At 38.2% G+C, this 18,585-nt stretch overlaps 1 protein-coding gene across 1 annotated transcript in view; it reads right to left on the bottom strand.

The window, feature by feature from the left end:
• Positions 1 to 18,585, bottom strand: part of LOC126215020 (pre-mRNA-processing factor 40 homolog B) — a 180,497-nt gene that overhangs the window by 8,734 nt on the left and 153,178 nt on the right. The window contains exon 16 of the mRNA XM_049941643.1: positions 728 to 1,117. Coding sequence (XP_049797600.1) covers positions 746 to 1,117 — 372 coding nt within the window. The 3' untranslated portion in view covers positions 728 to 745. The remainder of the gene's footprint in view (positions 1 to 727; positions 1,118 to 18,585) is intronic.

Below are 18,585 nucleotides of genomic sequence, written 5' to 3'. Positions count from 1 at the left end.
CGTTGCAACAAGGTTGCACAAACCTGTCCACTCTACCAGGTGCCGTCTGGCTGCATACAGCTGTGACTTCTGCAATATTGGTACGTGCGGAAGCTCTCATTCGAGGTGATCAACGTATCACAGTCAAACATCTCGCTGCACAACTGGATGTCTCTGTTCGTAGTGCTGACACTCCTGTCCACCAACTGGGATACTCAAAGGTGTGTACCCACTGGGTTCATCACCACCTAACAGAATACTTCCATTTGTTTGGCCCAATAAAGGATGCACTCTGTGGGAAGCAGTTTGCGCACAACGGTGACGTTTTCAAAGCATTTAAGCATCGGTTCTGACATCGACCAGTAAAGTGGTACCATGCAGCCATACAGGCCCTCATATTGAATGGAGATTATATTGCAAAATACGGTTTCGTAGCCCCGAATAAAACCAAAATGCTTCTCTCCCACTTCCCGACAATTATCTCAACACTGCATCAGCACAGACATCCCTAAACTTATCTGGCAAAGTAATGTCGCTTGTCATCAATAGGAGGCAGAGGAACGTAGTCTTATTTGGGAAACTACAACTGGAGAGTTCACTAGTGAGCACCCTTGCATACATCGGCAGGGCAAGAGTGGGGTACGGTGTAGTAATTATGTAGGGATGGAAATATTAGCACAGGATACAAAGAAATTGAGGGAAGTACCAAACGAACTATTGTCGAGGTTTTTTAACTGTCCACACTCACCCGGCCGCGCCCCCGTGGTCAGTTCTCCTGCTGCAGCTGCCTCAGCAGCACCAGCCGCCGCTGCTCCAGCTCGTCCTCGCTCAGCTCCCCCTCCTCGTGGGGGGAGGCAGGTGGCGGCGGCTCCTCTCGCCGCGGCGCGCGCCCCTCCCCTGGCAACTCCTCCCCCTCCTCCCTGCCGCCGCTCCCGCTCTCGTCACCGTCCACCACTGCCCCCTCCTCCTCCGAAGACTCGGGTGGGTCCTCCGGCGGCGTGGTGGCACCCTTCTTCTCGGGGAAATGGTGGCGTCGTCGAGCTTCCTCGTCGGACACGTCGTCTGGCCTGTGGTGGTGGTGATGGTGATGGTGGTGGTGGTGGTGATGGTGGTGGTTCTCATCAGGTGACGCGGGTGGCTGAAAACCGGTACAGGTTGATCAAAATAATGAAGTGGAATGTATGACTGTGGCTAAGCACTGAGCATTAAAAATATTTACATTGGCTTTGTGAAGAATGAAATAAAATAAATTTCAAAATCGCTGTACTTCCTTCGCGTCAATATTGCCTACACAGCAGAGCAAAAGGTTCATTCTGGAATCGATCGCGTAGGCTGTAGTTGAGCCTCAGCTATGTCCCTCCCTCCAGGAGTGTTTGTTCTGTAAGGTGTGCAGGACAGCTTTTGAGGGGTGCTGGTCACTAGTCAGGAGTGTGTGCAAGGCCGGCTCTGGGTTCCAAAACAGAGCACACACTCCACAACAGAGCAAAAGATTTGTACTAGGCAGTAATGTTTATTGAAATCAGACATTCCATTATTTCGTTTTATTCACACTGATTCAATAACAAGTCATTCTGAACTGTTTATTCAGAGAAGAGCAGTCATATAGTAAAATGTACAAATTGGTAGGACATTCGTCGTCATCATCATCATCATCATCATCATCATCATCTGCAGCATAAACTTTCTAAACCTCCTCCAGTTTTTACTTCAGCAGATAATGACACATCTCATCTGAACTTGTGAATTTTAGAATGTGACACATCTGGTCTTAGCATAAATGTTTCCCATACTTGAAAATGACTCTAAAGAGGTTGTGTGAATTAACCAAGAACATAATTGGCAAATGGAGCAAACTATTCAAATGAACACGCACTCGGCAACTGTCTAAAAATTCTCCATCTTCAAGGAGTGACAACTAAACTACTCCTTTGCGAGTAAAAGGCTGGTAGTTGGTGATTTCAGCAGAATACCTATATTGTGTTTCACTTCTTTGTGAAAAGATGTTTCAGTCAGCAATTATGAAAGTCTAATGTGTTGTTCCTTAAATTCTGTAAGAGCATTTGTGGTGGCACACAGGGGTTAATGGAAGATCCTAGCATTTTATATGGTAAACTGCTTCACCTGTGCCCCCACATTGTTTGAAATATAATGGAACAGTATTTTGCATCTAGAAACTAAAGTGAATGACAGAAGTTCTCGCTCAGTACGAAAATATCTTCCGAGTAAAGAAAGTATTATCTACAAGAAACCATTACAGAAAAAAGGTAATTATGTTTGGAGCATCAAAGATTTGAGGAACATACTTCACTTCCCATTTCTCTACAGTGTTTTTGACATTCAATTACAACCTTTTTTTTCTACTTGTTCTAAGAGGGCACAACTGCCTTGATAAATTTTAAGAAGAACAGGCTGAATTTTAAAATTGTACCACAAGCAATCACTTCTAATTTCAAGGGTTGCTCATTCTCAAGTGCATCTGCAACATATGCGGATACAAGATGCTCATCAAAAAGAGATCACGTGCCACACTTAGCTGCGAGATGGTGCACTTTGTCTACTGTGCTATGTACAGTTACGTATAGCACGCAGTTTCTCTTTCATGAGGACGATGCACCCACATCTATTGTAGGTGCACTCAAGAATGAGCAATGCTCAAAACAAGTAGTGCTTAATGACGTATAATTTTAAAATACGGCCTGGTGAAACACTGCCTTTTTTTAACCTTATCATCATCTCATGTTACATAATCAAACTTAAAGGCAATAATAGTTGGGCTCCTTCCTCACAAGGGTTTCTAATCTGGACCTAATTTTGCAAACTGAAAGTGAATTCTAGTTACATACCATCTGTTCTCGTAGACAAGCCAACCTCTGTACAGTCACTAAATTCCACTTTTTTATATGCATGGTGTTCAATACTACGCTAGAAACTGGACAACCAATGCTGCACTGTATTTCCTAGATGGACATTCCATGCCTGCTGCTTCTTGCACTACCACCACGAAAATGTTGATTATAAAGTTGGAGATAACCAAGTGGCTGAAGGACCGATGAATATGGAGGGATGATCACTTGAGAAAGAAACAAGAGATGACTTTTTTAAAATTTTTACTGTTACATCATTGAATGTCCATGCACTTGCTGACAGTTATGTCTTTAGAGATTTTAGATAAGAAAAGGGTCGGGGGATAGGTGGGGTTGGGGAAGAGGGAGAAAAAAATTAGAGCTCAATATCTTACTGGTGTTGAGATCAGGCTTAAATAGGGCAAGGATAGAAAAGAAATAGGCTATGGGCTAGTTTAAAGAACAAATACTAACGTGGCTTTCAGGTAATTTAGACATGCCACCGAAAACTGAACTTAGGATGGCCGGGCAGGTATTCTACAGGGCTATTACAAATGATTGAAGCGATTTCATAAATTCACTGTAGCTCCATTCATTGACATATGGTCACGACACACTACAGATACGTAGAAAAACTCATAAAGTTTTGTTTGGCTGAAGCCACACTTCAGGTTTCTGCCGCCAGAGCACTTGAGAGTGCAGGGAGACAAAATGGCGACAGGAGCCGAGAAAGCGTATGTCGTGCTTGAAATGCACTCACATCAGTCAGTCATAACAGTGCAACAACACTTCAGGACGAAGTTCAACAAAGATCCACCAACTGCTAACTCCATTCGGCGATGGTATCCGCAGTTTAAAGCTTCTGGATGCCTCTGTAAGGGGAAATCAACGGGTTGGCCTGCAGTGAGCGAAGAAACGGTTGAACGCGTGCGGTCAAGTTTCACGCGTAGCCCGCGGAAGTCGACGAATAAAGCAAGCAGGGAGCTAAACGTACCACAGCCGACGGTTTGGAAAATCTTACGGAAAAGGCTAAAGCAGAAGCCTTAGCGTTTACAATTGCTACAAGCCCTGACACCCGATGACAAAGTCAAACGCTTTGAATTTTCAGCGCGGTTGCAACAGCTCATGGAAGAGGATGCGTTCAGTGCGAAACTTGTTTTCAGTGATGAAGCAACATTTTTTCTCAATGGTGAAGTGAACAGACACAATGTGCGAATCTGGGCAGTAGAGAATCCTCACGCATTTGTGCAGCAAATTCGCAATTCACCAAAAGTTAACGTGTTTTGTGCAATCTCACGGTTTAAAGTTTACGGCCCCTTTTTCTTCTGCGAAAAAAACGTTACAGGACACGCGTATCTGGACATGCTGGAAAATTGGCTCATGCCACAACTGGAGACCGACAGCGCCGACTTCATCTTTCAACAGGATGGTGCTCCACCGCACTTCCATCATGATGTTCGGCATTTCTGAAACAGTAGATTGGAAAACCGATGGATCGGTCGTGGTGGAGATCACAATCAGCAAATCATGTCATGGCCTCCATGCTCTCCCGACTTAACCTCATGCGATTTCTTTCTGTGGGGTTATGTGAAAGATTCAGTGTTTAAACCTCCTCTACCAAGAAACGTGCCAGAACTGCGAGCTCGCATCAACGATGCTTTCGAACTCATTGATGGGGACATGCTGCGCCGAGTGTGGGAGGAACTTGATTATCAGCTTGATGTCTACCGAATCACTAAAGGGGCACATATCGAACATTTGTGAATGCCTAAAAAAACTTTTTGAGTTTTTGTATGTGTGTGCAAAGCATTGTGAAAATATCTCAAATAATAAAGTTATTGTAGAGCCGTGAAATCGCTTCAATCATTTGTAATAACCCTGTATTCCTTCTCCAACCTATAAGAGTGGAGTATCTTAACAGCTGTGCTATCTTGTTGGTGAGTATTAGCGCAGTTTGGCAATGATGGAGGAAGAAACTCATCAGGGCCATAACACAAATCCTTTGCCTTAACCGCTGCATCATTGATGTGAGGGAAGAAAGAATAGAAAGTGATATTAAGCTTGGAAGCGAATACTGGGTTGTATGGATGACATTAAGCTGTATCAGAAAATAATTAGTGTAAAAGACATATTCAAATGCTAATATCTCAAGCTGTCACTATCAACTTCCTGTAGTGAAGGTATTTTTGTGATGTTTCACACTCATTGTCGTGTATAGAGCAGGGATCTTATTGGCGAAGTAACATCAAGAGTGTAAATTATTGAGGACGTAGAACAGAAACACAGTCTGAGTAGGTGAAACAAAAAAATACAACTAACATGGTAAAATGAAGCAGTTCACTGATAATATGAATGTGATTACAGTGCAGTTGAAAGCAACAAGATGAGTAGCAGAAAGACATTTGCCTTGTTAGTGAGTGGTGAGATGCAAAGTTCAACAAACAAGTGGCTAGCTGACTAAAACTTTTGAAACTAAAAATCTCACAGGTTTTACATGCTTTGTTAGTGTCTCCTAAATAAATAAATGAGCACAAGCAGTGTGTTGATTCATGTATACCTCTATGTGACCCAGGCCCCCTGTCGTCACCCACACTCACATGCAGTCCATTGTTAATGAAAATGGAATCAACTTTGTTGATTCTCTTATATTAACTTTTACAAATATTTTTGTTATGTGTGTCCAGTTTTTTTTTTTTTTTTTTTTTTTTCATATTAAATATTTTGTCAAACTCCAGAACACACCATTTTCTGCAATTACCATTCTCTTGGTACAACTGCCGGCCCTTTTCTCTTATTTAAAGGATATTTAGTGACAAATACATGGGACTCACTGTACTAAATGAACTCGACTATTTAGCTACCAGAAAGCAGAACTTCTGTTCTTAATTCCAGGCACAGTTTCAGCATATCATAAAACACTAAATAAATATGTAAATAACTGTGAAATTTAAAAATAAAATTAAGTTCAAAATCAGTTACCTAATTAGCTTCTTGTTAACATCACGCATATACAGCTTATTCTGTAGTAAGTATTATGTTGATTAGATTTAAAAAGGGAACAGAAAATCCGCTTTATGTAGTCTTCTAACAGCTACACAATTTTTTTAGTACCCTATACTGCCCTCAAACTCTTTTTATATACAATATTCTAACTAACAGACCATTCCAGGATACAATCACAAAGCAACACTCCTGAACATTCTCTGTCACTATCCTTCTCTGCAGCCAATGCACACACAGCGACTGACTAGAAACAGAAAAGAGCCTCACTTTTCCTGGTTGGCTATGTTTGTTTCCAGTCAAGTTAACACTAGCTAAATTTCAGAATACTGCAGGAAATCACTAAAACAACAACTGCATGACTCGTTACAGATTTGTTTCTGCAGAACAACAGCGCCGCAGAAATATAGGAACTACTACAATGGAGGGCTCTATGGAAAAGACATGGTGCATCACATATTGTGTCTCAAAATTTGTTCGAAGACAAGGAAAGAAACATAGTACTTCTTACCACACACATTTTAGGTTATAGCTTTTGACAGTAAAACTAAATATTAAGGGTATATATAAAATTACACCAAATGATGTTCTTCTCATTCATTCCTTTCTATGGTATAAAAAGGAAGTAAAATGGATCTTTGGAGAAAAAAAAAATCTTCCAGGACTCTATATTTGCAAATAATAACGTTTGTTTCTCACATTATTGGTCATTATTAGCTATAGGGCCATTTTGAAGTAACTTGACTGTATAAGATCATGAAGGAAAGTTATGCAACATCAAAACATCAGACAATTACCACTCTATCTAAACATCCACAACATCAAATTACACAATATATTGCAGAATCCATAGGCATATTGTAAGCTTTAATACTATGAGAGATAAAGTGTGTCCATGTCCAAGCAGAGATTAGATTACGTATTAGAAATACAGTAATAACATATTTCAGACCAACACCAACCTCACCTGGGGAAATGATACTTTTAAATTAAGCAGAAAGGTTTCATTCAGGCACAGAACAGAAGCTGGTGTTGAATAATTCAGTTCTATAACCAATGGAGGAAGTTGCTTTACTTGAAGATATTGGACTCAATTTCAAAAAAATGTTACCGTACATACAGCATGATATTATAGTTATTGTTTTAGCAAGGTTATTAATTTCTTACATGTGTATGTTTCATAGTAGCTAGTTTGCACATCTCACACTTACCATTAATATTTCTAAACTACATGTTAGGCCTTTCTCCTAGAAACCACTGTGGATCTTGGGAAACCATAAAGCCCTTAGTAAACACTGTTAAGAGTTATTAGTTGCTCAGCTACAGACCTCTTCCTAACAGAGAAGTTGACTATCTCAGGACAATGGCCTGTTCCAAGTTTTTCCGAAGTTCCACCAGGACTTATTTATATTCATCTAAATGGTCAGTGTTCACAGGTCTTTGTGCATCCAAATCACAAAGTGAGACTTAAGGAGCTTCAAGTGGGCACTTCCTGTTGCCCACTATCTGACAGTCCTACTAGAGCAACAGTGTAGCACAGTGTGACAAATCTTTCCTGTTGTCGAGAAACTTTTGACAGCTTTAGATCCTTCACTGAAACTGGTCACATTTGAAGATAAATGCTTGCAAACTACTGATTTCTGGTAGTCCTTTCAACCTTTTGTTCCTTAAACTTTGAATACTGTGCCTGCAGCTTATATGGTTTTTTTCCCCTCTCCTTAATTATGTACATGTGGGGCAAAAAGCCTCACTCTTTGTAAACTGTTAGAGATTTCCAGTTCCAACTCTTAAATGTTAATGCGTCTCTTCCATGATATCACTCACACAAAGTCATATCGTGTAACTTTGTGCTGAAGTCCATGATTTAACTACCTGGCTGGCATCCTACCAGCAATACTTACTGTTGTGATACAGAGGCATACTCCATCCTTAATTCTACAGCACTCCAATACTTGTGTACATATCAAGTTGCTGTAATATTTCAGTGGGATCCAATATTCAAACTGCAGGTAACAGATCATTAAATCACCATTTCATTTCACCTGTGCTCTCTCATCTTTCAGTGTTAATCCTTTCTATGATATTTGCAAGGTGTAAACATGTGGCAGATAAGTATTTTTGTTAATCGTGCAGTTTCAACAATGTGAGAAATTGATGAGCGCTAATATAAAAGTACTAACTGAGAAGATTTCCATCCTGCAACACTAGCTTCATGCAGTGCCACTTTTGGATAAATGCTCCTCAGTTTTATTGCTACATCAGATGTGTTTTTATTCACAATCTTTCCATGACTCCCTCCACCGTCATCGCCAAGAGTTAACTGTCATTTAAATAGGCCATGTTGTACTTTCATATGTATTTGGCCGAATTATGTGGTGGTGCTGTCACAAAGTCACAGAACTTCCATAACCTCTGGCAGCACATGGAAATTCGTGACTTCGTAACTTGATAAACTATGTATGAAAATACTGTACAGTCTTTTAGTATGACTTAACTTCGGATGGTGACAGCAGAAGTAGTCACTGAAAGCTTAACTATGCAAACAAATCTGACACAGACACAGCAAGAAGACCAAGAAAAATTTATCCAAGAATTGCATTCAAATTGCAACATATAACTGGCTTCAGAATGTTGCATGGCAGTAATAATTTCTGCTATGTGGCTCTGCCTTTAGTTAAACATCACTGTCTACTGGCAAAACAAAGGCAAATTCAGAAAAACTATGTTACTCCCATTTGTCAAATCATTTTCTTTATAAGTCCACCTTTTACAGTACACAGTGTGAATGAACAACACAGCAAAAAATGGAACTATTCCTCCAATAAAGTGCATACCATAGGCTTATGAACTACATGTTATGCAGGCTTTTAACATGCTTTATTGTGTGCACTGTTATCACAATGAAATGTGTTTGTTTAATCAGAAGGGAATTCCTATTACCATTAATAAGGCTCAACAGTTTGTATTAGGGATTTAAAATTGCTAATTGTTTTTGATTGGGTAAAATGTGCCTAAAAGTAGTGTTAACTCTCAGGTAAATGATTTGAAGGATATTATTTCCACTGGGACTGTATAGTCACTGAGAAAACTGTGCATTTATACAATTGTTGGCCAATTATTTCAGCTAAAGAGCCATTTTCAAGCGGACCTTCAAGAAGCAACATTGAACATACAGCCAGTATCTACAAAAAATGTGTAAATCATCATACTCATTGGAAATTTAAAAGAAACTTACTTTGTACAAGGTGAGACAATGGAAAATCCAGCACGGAATAATAACAATATTAAGAAAAGAGGCACAACAAAAAGACTGTCAAACAAAGTCTCAGCCAAACAGGCCTTCATCAGAAAACAAACACACACACACACACACACACACACACACACACGAGAGACTGTTTTCATGTGTGTGTTAGTTGCGTTTGCGTGAGCATTTGTGTGTATGTCTATTCTGATGAAGGCCTGTTTGACCGAAAGCTTTATTTGACAGTCTTCTTGTGTGCCTACCTGTGACTGAGCATCTCCGCTACATGGTAAGTAGCAACTATCCTTTTCATAATTTTGTACAAGATGAGCAAGACAAGCAGTATCACAGCGAAACAGCAAGCAATACCACCTTAACAGAAAATAGGCAGGAATAAGTAAAGTTGAATTAAATTGTGGGTAGGATGCAAGGTGCATTCTAATATATAGCTGTCTACATATCTAATGTCATAGACATATTGAGCCCTGTAATTCCGGACATCATTTTTGTAGCTCACCCAAATAGTAGTGTGATGTCTTTTGTTAGTTAGGTCAATTATTTGAATACAATACACCAACTGCAGCCTCCAAAATATGAGTAACAAAGCATGAAACTGTGAGATGATTACTGTTCTTGTATGATCAGACTGGTTCTAAACATATAACAGTCAGAAGTTAATGCTGAATTAAGGCCATAGTTATAAAATCAAGTCAGGGCAAGCATTTACTGTGTACTTCATCCACCTCTATTATATTGATGCAGAAACAAATTTACACAGTGCAGTTTTGGTTCTCGGACAGAACTTGTTAGCATCTTTCATCTGCAATGAAGCATGGATTATATGTGAAATTTGTGTATTGATGGTTACTTTTGTCATCAGTAACCCTGACAAAACAGTAAAATCTGCACTAGAAAACAGGATGTTTAACATATACTTCTCGTTATATTGCTGAAATGTCCCGTGTGGAATACAAATAATGGAAGGTGTACAGGTAATCACTCACCATACTGTTGAAGCATCGAGTGGTCAACAGGCATGTATATATGGCCGAAATCATCACTCTGCTTTCAGACATTGTCTTCACTTGGGCCAGACTGACTATGTAGCCAGATAGGATAATGTAGCTGTGGGCGTGTGTTTTTTGGTTAGTCTAGTCTAGGTCTAGTGTCTGTCGCACAATATTGTGCACTGGTTTGACTCGACAGTACTTATACTAGTCACATCAGTGTTTTACTAAATCTAACTATCTGTCTAATAACAGGCACAATATCTCCTTCCCATCTGCGATGAGAAAAATCACTCATTAGAGAACTCAAAAAGATCGAGAACAAGCCTATTCTGCAAATCCACTGAGACGTCACCGACAGTGAGGACCAGACTGTGCTGTAAGCATCGAAAAAACAAACGCCTTCTGCCTTTCATAATATGCATTCCCTTGCTACCACCATTCCAACTAGGTTTGACAAGCATCGCAAAATCTGGTCTACCCAAACAGAATATGAACAAACTATGATAGATGTAGGTGGGGAAAAACAGCTTCTTTCAAGTGTGACTGTGGAGCTTTTAGGCAAACCATAAAACATACAGCTGAAGGTTGCCCATGACAGCCTTCACTGGTGACTGCGCCGAATTCTGCATGCTACTGAAAAGGCTGTAAAATGTTTCAGCAATTATATATTTTATGTATATTTATATCCATTATTTTTCCCTTTTATATGGGCCCTTATTGTAGATTATTTATATGTAGCTAATTCATGTGATTTACTACACCATATGCAAAATAAATGTGTTGGTCAGTTACTTCCGAGGACAACATTGTTTGAAACATTTAGTGACTCAATGTGCCTGCCCACCGCTCAGTCATCAACTTTATGGTGAGTGGTTTCTTATACTACTTCCATTATCTCAGATTTAAATTCACTATATAGCAAAAGTAATTTCAAAAGAATGAATCGTATCTATCAAGGAAATGAAACAATATCCACCACATCACCATCTACTACTGAACTCAAACTACAGCTTCTTACTACCAGTTCAGAATGGTCTTTTTGCATGTCAGTATCAACCTAAACACTAACAATAACGACTGTATCTCAAACAACACAAATGTCAAGTGTGTTTTACACTGTCAGGTGTGAGACAGATCTACAACTCTGTACACATCATACCCACTCTCGCTTTTTGTTTTGTTTAGCACTACTTTGATGTCATACTAGGAAAACAATAACAGATGTGAGAATACAGTATGAGGGAACCTTTGTACCATGTCATGCCTCCAATGACAGCACATTTAAGAAACTGATTGCAAGCTCACACAGAACAAAGACGGGAGGTGTCAGTTGGCTATGTCCATTTTAAAAGGAACCATCTGAACATTTTCGTTAAGCACTTTACCAGAAATCACAGGCTACCTGAATCTGGACCTGACTCCTTCCAAGTCCAGTGCTGAATTACTACGGCCCTTCACATGTTCCGAGAAAGTATATTTATATATGCTTACACAGCTATGGAAAAATGGAACATTAAATTCAATTTTTCCTGTTCAAACTGTATGTGTACTTATGAATATGAAGTTGCGGGCACTTTGTCACATTATGACCTAGACACACATTTTTAGTCATACCTTAAAAGTCACCACTTTAGCAAAACTAGCAATGCCTCAAGAAATATCACATATGAAAGAAACACCAGCAACAAAGTGTTAATGTCAAAGAAGTGCATCACAGATTTATTGCAAAATACCTCTGTCCAATTACACCAATTTAAAACTGCATCAAGACTGTAACATTTTGTAGTTTGCACAATGAAATTAAGAATGCTACAAACATTGAACAAATGTTAGTGAAAAGAGCAGCAGATAGCTATCACTACAATACCACTTTATTGGTAGTCTGGTAATTTTATTCACGCTTTATTACCACATGGGACAGTGCACTGATAACTCTGATTTGCAAGTATTCAATAGTGAACTGCAAAAAGTTAGAAGCAATGAGAGTTCCTAGTCACACCTTGTTTGAACACGCTAAGTCAGGTCTTATCGGCTGCATCTGCATTCTGCGATACTGTTATAGTCTTAAGGTGAAAACTACAAATATCATTACCATGCAGTATGCATAATTCAAAATTAAGGCACATTATCTAAATTAACCCATCCAACTTTACTTCGTTGAATATGGAATATCAACTGCATAAAAATCATTCTAAGACAACTTTTTACAATGTCAAGAACAAACGCGATTCTATGATCTTTAATGCCAGGGGCAATGCTACAATGAGGAAAATGCCTTGTGACTAGAAGATGTAATTTGATATGGGTGGCTGCCTGTTTGGTCATTTCTCCATTTGTATCCAGCAGCTTCCACACTGAGTACCCAACAACTACTGTAAAATAAATATCTTTCACTGCTTACCATTTTGAAAGGTGAATTACTTTTAACGAGTATGTGCACATTTTAATAAGCAAATCGCATGTTACAACCCACTTGTGTTCTTTTTAAGAAAATACACAGAAATTGTGTGCGCACATTTTTGGAAAGGACACCTAAGGCAACAAAACAATATACGCAACAAAGAGCAGTACAATTTCTCACTTTTAATTCTTCTTGAAACTGACACATGGCCCAAACAGCCACAAGTTGTAACATAGATCAGTATTTAATCTAATAATTTAGTGTGAATTATTCTCCTTTCAAGCATTTTTATAATTTTTTGTAACACGTCAGGTCTGAATAGAGAACTTTCTATTTTATGATCTGTAAAAATGTTTTACTTGAGATGTACAATTTCCTAAAAATGAAGTAATTTCATTTTGCATTCATAAGTAGTCATCTGGAAAGCCTGAGATTTAATGTCACAAGTCCTCACTCCAGGTTACCAAGCGAAGTGGTGCAGTGGTTAGCACACTGGACTCACATTCGGGAGGACGATGGTTCAATCCCACATCCGGCCATCCTGATTTAGGTTTTCCGTGATTTCCCTAAATCGCTTCAGGCAAATGCCGGGATGGTTCCTTTGGAAGGGCACAGCTGACTTCCTTCCCCATCCTTACCTAATCTGATGAGACTGATGACCTCGCAGTTTGGTCTCTTCCCCCAAATCAACTCACTGCAGTTGGTTGATTAAGTTTCAAGTAAACTGTACTTTTTCCTGTAGGTAATTCATATATTTTCTCTTTGTTGAGAACATTCCACACACTTTTTGTTTTCTTTTTTATTCATTCTATAGAGAGAACTATATTGATGATTTTCTCACCCCCCCCCCCCTTTTGCCAATCTAATCATGCCTTTTATACTGTATTAGTGTAACAAGCTTTGTTGAAATTCAGTCTAAAGGTTTTGCTTTAAACCTACTCAAATTTCTTACTGGAAGCATCTACCTTATAATAAGATGAGGGGAAGAAAAGGGGACGGGGACATGTGTTTGAAAACCATGGTAATTGAGACTTCCCATTTGGTTTTCAGGCACACCAAGTGTCATTAATTTACATTTATGAGTAGTCTTGGATGTCTGAAGAACCAAAAGTTTCAGCTATCTTGTGAAACAGTTACAATAGGATTGTAACATAACTGTTTCCTTCAAAAACATTACTTTTAAATCTCTATTTCACAAAAACCTATTTGTACATCCATTAGAAACTTACTTCAATTATTTTAAATGTTAAGTAATGACTAGATCAAACACAGATTTCTCTGTTGATAAAGGAGACTTTTCTTATTGCTTCACTAAAATTAAAGCAGTAGATTGTAGTTTTATCCCAATTCCCTTTTTGGTTTGGTTTCGGACGGTCATACATGGATTCCCCAAAAATGTTTGGAGCGGTAATGTATTCAGAAGTGGCAGTTCAAAATTTTTCTGAAGAATGTGCACTTAAAGACAAGACAAAACTTGGCCTCAAATGAAGTGTACCTAAAAAGTAAATTTATACACTCTATTAGCAACCTCTCTAGATACTGAATTATGGCAAAATGAACTACTTTCTTTCACTGCTGTTAATTGAACTGATGCATAAGAACATAAACTTAAGTGCACCAACATTTGAGAAGAATAAAAAGTAGTTAATGCCTTTGATCAAAAAACTTAGTGCAAAACTGTTTCATCTATTAAAATGTTGTACTAACCTGCATTGCAGTTACAGGGCAAAAACTGCCGCTTGTGATTATTATATCAATGCAAAAAAAATTATATGACATTATGTGGGAGTGAACAAAACTTTAACATCCACCAGCAAAGTGCAAATAAATGTGTGCAAGGCCAGCAATGTAAAATTTAAGTTACATACAGTTTAATACTGAAAGGAAACACAAAGAGCCTCACCCTAATTTTAGACACGACACAAGTAGAATGGAAACTGATAAACTATATGCAATCTATAAATCCCACATACTCCAATCAAATGAGGTGTACAAAAAAAGGTTGGATAAACAAATATCTGGTTAGCATCTATTAATTCCATGTGCCTTCATTTCTGCATCTGCTATTGATGAAAATTTCAATTCAATATTTCAGCCAAACAAAATGAAATGTAACAGAAGAAGGAAGATTGTCAGCAGCACAAACCTTGAAATCTATCTTTACAGGTAATGGATATTTGCAAGCTCTAAACACCCTGAGTGTTTTTGCAGTGACCTACTGGCAAGTAATTCAGTAGTGCACACTGTTACCAAAACATTTGCTCTCATAAAATTATCAGAAAATAAAAACACAACATACGATTTCAGTAAGAAATGTAAAGAGTTGGACAAACAAATGGAAAATAATTAAGATGTATACTATTTAGAAAGATTCAATACTAGTACTTGATTTCTGATTTTACAATTTAGATACTTTATTTCCAAAATGTAAACTTTACAGAGACACGTGTATATATTTACAAAAGTTCATTCTGAGTAGGCACTAAAATATTTACAAAGGAAATTTTGTGTTTAACAGTATCACATAATACATTAATTATTTCTGGACACTACTTTATCTGTACAAGGTACCCCAAACACACGGACTGGCACTTTATTGAAACGTCTCCATTGTGTGCAAAAGACATGTTTCTACCAATTCATTCCCAGTAAGCAGCAGATGAACATATTCCTTAATGAAAAGGTTCTGAGTACTGACCAATCAAGACTTTTCAGTGATATCGGGTTTTTTCCTATAAAATTCACAATGTACATAAAAAAATTCATAGTCACTTCTCACCAAAGTAAACATTTAAGTTAAAAGGCATTATTTACAATAAAATTTCTAATACATATCAGAATAGTGCATTTTATTAACTACACAAAAATGCGACTTAGTTGAAATTGCACCGATATTTTCAATTCCTCCCGGCACGTGCGCACTCTCTCTCTCTCACGTGCGCACTCTCTCTCTCTCTCTCTCTCTCTCACTCACACACACACACACACACACACACACACACACACACACACACAGTTTCTTTCATTTTTCCAACAAACATGGCTTTGTCAACTATCTGAGTTGTGTAGAGTTTATGCTGCAAATATATTATTGTGTTAAAAGTTGTGAAAATGTTGGACAGCAGAATAAATCTGATTTCTACAAAGTACAAAACAAATAGCATCCAGGAATGGTTTACACACAGCAAACAAAAAAATGTGACAAGCCATTTTGCAAATGTTTACATTTTGCGTAAATCATAGAGTTAATACAGTGCAACATAATTCAATTCCCCTAGTATAGTTAGAGATTTACATGATTTACCAGGAAGATTTATTTTCAGTTGCAGCTGTAGAATAATGGCAGACAATACAAGAGAAAAATAGTTTAGCTAAAATTGATATGTCCATTTCTCACGGCCCTGTTATCTAGAGAAAATCTGTCTTTTCAAGTAGCACTAAAGTCATTACAATTTTGTCATGCCCACATGGAAGACAGTCTAATAATTTATAATCTGTAGATCCAACTGTACAAGTCACACCAGCAAACCTACTAACTGCAGTCAATCATTCCTCTCTTGGTGGAACTAATCTCTGATGAGACAATAATTATACTGAGAAACTAATATCACAGAAGAAATCTATCCATTTGAATTACAAGCACAAAGGAACTTGAAAGAAAACAAGGTGAACAATTTCAAACTAAAGGAGATGAAAACAAATAATAAAATTTCCCTCAGCTTTGTTTATTTGTGTAAAAATATTATTTGTGATTGATTTCGAAGCTATCAGCTTTCATCATCGGGCACCTTTTCTCAATTAAATTTAGCATCACGCTCCCACAAAGTGCCAGACAATTAAGCATACTTTCTTCACAATCAATCGTAAATAATACTTCTACATCAATAAACAAAGCTGAAGGGTAAGAACTAATTTTTACCTATCACTAGGAGTTAAGTTTTCTACATCCTCCATTGCTTCTATACCAATACACAAAGCTGAAGGGATAGTAACTAATTTTTACCTATCACGGGGAGCTAAGTTTTCTACATCCTCCATTGCCATGAGATGAAGAAAAATCGAAGTAACAAAAGCGCTGAAGGACAAGAAATATAAGAATTTTTTTTTTAATTAAGACATTTCCAATTCAGAGCAGTATTACAAATAATTTGTTACAAAAACTGGCTGATTTTAAACCACAGGTGCATATATGAAGCACGGTAGTTATATCTCACAGTATTGTACGTTGCTTATTTGCTAGTTCACGTTTTTGTAGTTCGGGGTGGGGAGCGGTGGGTAGGAAAGTGTGTTACACGAAACTATGAAACATACCTTCCAGTTAACTATGAACTTACCTAACCAAACAAACTTTTCAGCCCAGGATATCAAATGTATAATTGGGTGCTCTAAACATACTTACTAGCGGTAAATTGTGCACTGTTAACCGAATACAGCCAACCCAAAAAGTTATCACTGCAGCCTCTGTGTAGTACATCAACAAACGGTATACTGGTAGTTGTTCGCACAACTTGGAACCAAAAAAAGTTATTTCCAACAAACCACGGACAAATATAGTTAGATACGAGGCACTTTTAGATGAACTGAAGTTCAGGAGAGCTGTGGGGAAGAGTGTCACAGTAAAAATGAATTTTTTCCCAGAACTGCATTTTAAGAAATCTAAAATGCAAGAAATTTTTTAAATGCAAGACCTGTTTATTCATACTTGTCACAAAACAATGAAGTCACTATTGGCAGGGACAACAGAAAGAAAATACAGTATGTGGGGGTATCAGGAAGTGTCAATACTGACTCAGACCGCTATCTGTCACTTAACAAAGTGCATTTCACTCCATTGTGCAGAAATAAAAATGGCTATACTCAAAAGTTCTGACACTCAATCCACACCATTCATAAGATAACACTGAGGATAAAAAAGATTGATCTCATCTACGGAAGGCTACGACAGATACGGTGAGAACAACATGCAACAAGGTGATTGAAGAGAGAAGGCAAGCACAGCTCAAATGGAAAGATACCATCATTATGAGCACCAAAATGGATTTACCAAGCTATCAAATTAGAGGTAACTCGCTGTTCAGCCCAAACACGTACCCTCCAGAGACCAAATGGGGAACAATCAGAGCCACACATCAGCACTAGCAGAATATTTAAATAAACTCCAACTCAAAGGAATCTACAGAGAAACTGCACTTTGAATCTGTAATGAACCCAGACAGTCTGCCACAGACTAAGAGGAGAGACACACGATCATTTCAAACTCTAATCCAACATAGCAGAAGAGAAGGGCAGAATCATTGCAGAGCTGTGGAAACAGGCAGATGAGGGGTCAATCCAAGGAATTTTATAACCGAATTGGGCTAGTCGATAAGACATTGAACCTTGTGGAAGCTACATTTATCAATATGATCCGTAAAGTATAATTCAGAGAGCTATCAGGGAAATTCTAGATCAGAACTGACAATAGATGAAAAGACTATCTATACCCAATTTTCTTTACATGCCTGTTGAAGAAAGTTATTCACGAATGAATGAAGAACCTACAGTGAAGAACACACTAGACTGAGAATTGATTACAAAAAGTTAACACTCATCTGACAATTTGCAGATATCACACGTTTTAATGCCCAGTGTAGAGCAAACTCTTCTTCAATGACTTAGCAGTTGAGATGACGACTGCCAGCAACAAGTACCAGAGATGCACCTGGTGCCATCCAATCAATACAGAAGACTAACACTTGCAAATACCTTAGAGAATGGACAATCCCAAAAATAATAATGATTTGGCCATGAACAACAGGTGCACTGAACTGGGGACAGCCTACCACCTCTGTAAGAACATTTGCAGATACAAATCCTTTCCATAATGTCATCATGAGACTTTCAATACCGTTTAACTTAGAATGAATGAACACAGTAGGAAAATGACAACTTAGGAAACTAGGATAGAAAGAGTCTGAGAAAAATCATAAGGTCTGTTAAAGAACATTGTGCATACAGAATCAGACAAAAGGAACTCTTGCACCATAGTAATAATTGCACATGGCTCAAACATCAATTACAATCTTTCAACTGGACACCAATTCAATGTAATCCTACCAGAAATGGAGC

This window comes from Schistocerca nitens, chromosome 12 (assembly GCF_023898315.1).
Source record: "Schistocerca nitens isolate TAMUIC-IGC-003100 chromosome 12, iqSchNite1.1, whole genome shotgun sequence".
In the NCBI taxonomy this organism is placed as follows: Eukaryota; Metazoa; Arthropoda; class Insecta; order Orthoptera; family Acrididae; genus Schistocerca; species Schistocerca nitens.
The sequence above is the reverse complement of the archived record's forward strand: the minus strand, read 5'-3'. Positions and strand labels throughout refer to the sequence as shown.